Genomic DNA, 6,255 nt, shown 5'->3' with positions numbered 1-6,255 from the left:
ATAGATGATTTTATACAAAATTCTTTAAATTGTTTATATTTAGACAGTATAACTGTGACACGTGCTTATACATGTATTGTAACTTAAAGTTAGATATCGACACTTATGCGTTGTGAAATATATGTATGTACACGTATCATTTCTTGACATCCAAACAAAATTAAAATATTAAATAAAGGTGTCATTTCTTTACATTCAATAAAATAATTCGAATGATATGAATTTCCTCTCCGGCAAAAACATTTAAATTATTTTTAAATGATTAAACTCTTTTAAAAAATAAAACAAAACGTATCAAACCATATTAAGTACCTTCTATACACTTTCCTTTAACGGTCATTGAAAATATAAGTAATTTTTGCTGAGTAAAATATAAATAACAACAATTCTTACTCTGCTTCATAGATATGATTCATTTTAATGTTATTGCTAAATACATACATTATGGGAATGTTAACTTATAAAGATTATTTCAGAACAAAATCATGTACATAATATCAAATATGAAATCACTTAAAACATTGTTTACATTTTCAAAATGGAATCTACTCAAAGATACAGAGCAAAAGTTATAAATTATTTTAAAATGATAAAGAGCAAAAGTTATTATTTTTAATCAACGCAATGATCAGTTATAAGAATAAAACAGGAATTACATGTTTAAGTGTCCTTAATGTAAATTTTTTTTCTAAATGATCAATTATTTCAATTAAATACATGTATATGAGAAGCGGACAAAGAAAACGTTTAAGAACAAAAGCAGCTTTAACTAAAAACAAACATTACAATTTTGCCATTTGCAAGTTACAATTTTGAAACAAACCAAAGACACCCCAGTTTGTTATAAACCTTTTCAAAAGTATACTACAAATCCATTTTCCCCCTTTTCAGATGTATTCAGAAACATTATCAATTGTGTTTGGCTGAAAAGAAGCGTTCAGATATTCAGTAGAAGTCTGCGATGTGACATCCATCCTAAGATATTCTCCAGTGGAAACACAACTTGGTACATTATCAATCGGCTGTGTCTGGAAAGACGCGTTCAGGTATTCAGTTGATGCATGTGGTGTGACTACCATTTCTGTATAAACACTTGCTTGGTCACAAAAAATGGTCATTGTGTAGTTATTTCTTTGAGCTAGCTGTCTTTTCTGTCTTCTTCTGGAATTGTAAAACTTCAATGAGTTTCAAATATCTTATTACAGAAACAAAACAAAATTAAATGCATAAATAGATTTCTTTGAAATTTTATTTTAAATATTGACTTTAATGTTAACAAAAAGAGCAAAATTACTTAAGTGAAAAAATTATTCAAATTTTTGAGACAATTAAATTTGAAACAATTAAATCCATGACTTACTTTATGTTTCTACCTTTCAAGGTTACAATGCCACATACGAGCAGAATAAATGTAAATATAAAAATCACAAGGAAAACCATCCAGTGAAATTTTAGATGCCCGAAGAAGTCCAAATCTTTTACTGGACCTTTTGTCACATCTGAAATAACATTGTATGATTATATCTATTTATATTATAAAACGATAAAAAGTTAGGAAGTTTCATTAATATGAATTTATGTCAACTTTTCTTTTTACAAAATCGTGACAATTCATTACCTTTTCAATCGTACATAAAAATTGTTACATTTGGTTACATTGCAACACATTTTAATCCTAAAATTACCTTCAAAACAACCGTGTATTCTGTCACACGTGTTGTTCAAACAGTTGCATTTAAAGGCACACTTTGGTCCAAAAAATCCCGGCTTACAGGGGTGTGAGCAGTTAACACCATATGACCCTATACATTCTGAAAGGCATTATTCACTTGTTCAAATTATGTTTCAAATCTCAGTGCTGTGGATTTCTAAAACTCGGATCTAATATGAATTGTCTTTCTTTTTATCACTCTCATTCAAAATGTTCATTCATGATGAGTGTTTTAATGACAATCGTTATAATAGCTTAAACACTTTTTAAAAGAGCATCTTCTTCCAATGATTTATCCACAATATGTTGTGGCAACAAAAAAAACATTGCAATTGTGAAATTATATGATACATTAGATATGGAACACATGTAATACAGCTAATCTAGGACTTGAGTAAAATTTTGAATGTCATAAAAGAATAGAAACGTCGAGGAATAAAGACAGTTTTCTGAAGCCACATAAGGCCAGCTAAGATTCCAATTCCTTAGTTGGTTTACTTTTTGTCATTAACCATTCCTTTTTTTAAAATTCAGTTATAGCCTACCATGGCATGCGTTATTCTCCTCATAAAAACTTGAGCAACATTGTCTTGTTCCACTGTAAAAAAAAAAAAAAAAAAGAAAGAAAAAAAAAAGAAAGTCGTCTTGGCTTTATGAAATAAATATTTGATATTGAAGTTTTTGGTTCGGTTATGAAAATGAATGAAAACTTACTCGCTTTGCAAACACTTGTTATCCTTTAGAGAAACGATTGTGGTTTTCAATGTGGAACTGCTATTAAGCAGACTTGAAGTGATTAAAACTAAATTTGTAATCATACTCCTGTCCCATAGAAGTCCTTCAAAAAGACTTTTAATTAAAGATTCTAGTTTTCCTTAAGACTTGCGTAATACAAAATTATACTGGAATTAATGATAAAACATACATCTTTTATATATAGGGTATCATTTACATTCCATCCGCCCTATAGTTCAATTTGATTGTATAAGTCAACATTTCCTTATAGATCTAAAACAATCATGTTGATGCTCTTCAAGTTATTTATATGATGTGATGGGACTTTTATCGGTACATCTAAATGTAGGTGTAGTCATGGACATCGATCATACAATAGACCAAATATGATGTTTCCTTTGATTCCCCCTTGCCTTACGTCAATAAATATTCTTCATCATATACGCGCTAAGCAAAAAAAAAAAAAGAAAAAAAAGAAATAAAATAAAGGATGCTTTTCTTCATTGTCAATTATTGTATTGATATAGGCTTCGTCTGAGACTTGGTCTTTTAAAAATTGTAGAATATTGATGGGCACCTATTGTGCTCCATTATTTGTCAATCTGTTTTAAAAGTACTGTAATGCAGAATATATTCAAAAACTTCTTCACAAGAAAAAGAACTTGTGAACATTTGGAAAAATCGACTTTAAAAAAAGAAAAACAAACAATTATAGTAATTTTATTCATGTGTCAAAGTGACATACTCAAGCGAACTAGAAATAAGATAATAATTCACCGTCTGACACAAAGTCTGTAGAGATTGCTTCAGCTTTTCCATTGTTAACTTCCCCGATTTATCTTGTAATATTCCGCCACCACCTGCATTTGGTGTTTGCATCTCCAATCTCAAGAGAATGCTCCGAGAACAATCAATTTTCAAACCGAGGAAGGCTACTGACAGATAAGATAATGTTACAAAGATTTCATAAACCCTGTTTCAAGTCAGCATTTTGAAATTTCTAGAGTCGATATAATGATCTTGCTAACAAATTTAACATATCATTGGGTCGTATTTTAGCTGACCTTTTTTCAAACTGATTAAAAGCCTTGTTTTAAGACTACGTTTGCCTTCAGCATACCCTTTCAATACTTATGGTTAAAAGTGGGTGTGACAGATCAACAGTGGATGCTTAATACTCTTAGACATCTGATCCCAAGCTCTGGGGCCATAAAACTTCGACGAGTTCACTTTTGATCTCAGTCTCACTTTTATCAAAGAATTAATAGTAGAAAATGAGACTGGGATCAAAAGTAAGCTCAACTTTTATGGCCCCGGGACCTGGCCTGGGGGTCATAAAACTTAGACGAGCTCACTTTTGACCTCGAAGTCTCACTTTTCCGCTATATTAATTCCTTTGGAAAAAGTGAGACTGAGATTAAAAGTGAGCTCGTCTAAGTTTTATGGCCCCCAGGCCTGGTCTCAGATCTATATTTCGGGGGATCCGTGTTTTGCTCCTTTTTGCAGATTTGAATTGTTTGTATAGATTTTTTAGATAAAATATATGGAGATAATCTTAAAATTTGTAAATAGGATATAAAAGATGTTCACATCTAATTAAGTTCCAATATAAATAAATGTATGTATGAACTCAATAGACTTTTCATTTCCTGAAAATTTCTAAAACATGGGGATATATTTAGAGAAGGGTATGGAGATAATGAACAGTATTCAATATCAAGTCCATAAAACAATACAAAATAGGAGCAGAGCAAACAGGGACCTCCAAAACATCAGAGGTGGGATCAGGTGGCATGGAGGAGTGAGCATCCCCTGCCGACCGGTCTACTCAACGTGTGCATCTCGTCATGATCGAGAAATAATATAAAAAATCTGTCGTCGATTCAATGTATGGAAAATATAGAGATAACGAACAGTTTTCATGATCAAAAGTCCACAAAACAATACAAAATAGGAGCAGAACAAACACAGACCTCCAGAACATCAGAGGTGGGATCAGGTGCCATGGAGGAATAAGCATTCCCTGCTCACAAATAAATAATGGACTCACAATAAGTATAAAAAAAAAATGTCAGTCAGCATTTGACTCAATGATAAATTGTATTTGCAGACAATGTCATTGTATCGACCATTGAATGAAATTTTATGCATTTCTGCATGAATTAATCTTTTTATTCCAAAATCCAAAATAATGGCATAAAACATATACTGCTTCACAGAAGAGTGAAGATATATATTTCATAATGCCAGATTTATTTATTTTATCGAATATTTGAATACCCCTATCGATTATTCGAATATCAATTATTGACAATTTTGACGTCCCTACTAAAATACATTTTTTTAGAAAATGTGTTTCAAAATCGAAAAATAAAGAAAAATGTTTAAATATGGTAAAATGATGATGACATACTTAAAGTTCGAAACAATTAGATTTTTTTACATATGCATCCAGTAAATTGAAAGAGGATGGATATATATAATTATCTATTTGGAGAATGTGTATTTTCTCTTTGACTGTAGGAAATATGAATTTTTTCCTATTTTTAAATGATTGTATAATTGATTTTTTTATTTCATTTTCCTTATTTTTAAATTTTATATATATATATATATATATATATATATATATATATATATATATATATATATATATATATATATATATATATATATATATATATAAGAATATAAAAAATAATATACATCTTGTTCGTTGTAACCTTTTAATTGGTGGTTTTGGATTGTTTGAAGATGCATAGATTGAAATACTGTGCTATTAACTGAATGTTTGGAGGAATAAGACTTGGTGTCTTTAAAGCATAGCCTCAAAGTTCATTTATTTAATTTCTGGATGTACATCTAGTTATTTTATATAAAGAGATAGGTCTACTTTCATGAGTAAATAGTACAGTGCTGCTTCACTTTTATCATCTATAATATATGTATTATGTAACAATGGTTATTTCCATTCGTAGGTCGATACGATATATCCCGGTGAGCTTGAAACAAAAGAAACCACAGAGTCCGACATATCTGTTTCATATTTTAATATTTTACTTGAAAAGGCATCAATGGTAATCGTACAACCAAGAATTATGATAAACGTGATAATTTTCATTCGTCAACTTCCCTTATTTATTCAGCAATATACCTTTATCACGTGTATACGGGGTTTATATCTTTCAGTTGATTCGATACACAAGAGCATATTCTATGTATGAACAATTTCTGAAACGAAGTAAGTTATTGACAAAGAAGTTGATGAGCCAAGAATATCAACAGACACGTTTAAAGTCATCATTTCTTGCGTTCTATGGTCGATACAATGATCTTGTCAATAAATACAATTTATCATTAAGTCAAATGCATGCTTACTGATGGTTTTCATACTAATTGTTAGACCAGTTCTTCACACTGAATTCCCGACGGATTTTCCCGTAATTTCCCGATCATGACAAGGAGCAAACTGCTGGTGTGACCGCGGTTGGCAGGGGATGTTCACTCCTCTTTGCCACCTAATCCCCTTGATATTTTGGAGATCCGTGATTGATCTGCTCGAAATATGTATTTTAAAGAACTTTCTAGCTTGTGTACTGTTCGTTTTCTCCACACATTTCATTGTATTACCTAAGCAAATAAATAAAGCCTATTTAAGACATTTAACACAATAAAGTAAAGATAGGTGAAAATTATTATTTTTCTCAAAAAATTAAAACCGTAATGTCAGACACTTTGCAGCTAACTCCCGACATATCTTATTTTCTTTAAATAAACTGTATATAATCTATACATTCTGTCACTATGAA

The 6,255-nt window shown here is 30.5% G+C and overlaps 1 protein-coding gene across 1 annotated transcript; it reads right to left on the bottom strand.

The window, feature by feature from the left end:
• Window positions 1-750: 750 nt before the first annotated feature.
• LOC134273893 (uncharacterized) lies at window positions 751-2,988 on the bottom strand. The gene is made up of 5 exons (XM_062756110.1): window positions 2,426-2,988; window positions 2,257-2,309; window positions 1,686-1,811; window positions 1,361-1,499; window positions 751-1,161 (listed from the first exon to the last, which is right to left on the bottom strand). Exons 1-5 carry the CDS (start codon window positions 2,527-2,529, stop codon window positions 888-890), a joined length of 696 nt encoding a protein of 231 aa, XP_062612094.1. The 5' UTR covers window positions 2,530-2,988; the 3' UTR covers window positions 751-887.
• Between the last annotated feature and the right edge of the window lie 3,267 nt (window positions 2,989-6,255).

The sequence above is a fragment of the Saccostrea cucullata genome, unplaced genomic scaffold (genome assembly GCF_032062105.1).
Source record: "Saccostrea cucullata isolate Sc308-1 unplaced genomic scaffold, CSIRO_AGI_Scuc_v1 ctg7495, whole genome shotgun sequence".
Lineage (NCBI taxonomy): Eukaryota > Metazoa > Mollusca > Bivalvia > Ostreida > Ostreidae > Saccostrea > Saccostrea cuccullata.
Note: the sequence above shows the minus strand (reverse complement) of the source record. Positions and strands in the feature narration are given on the sequence as shown.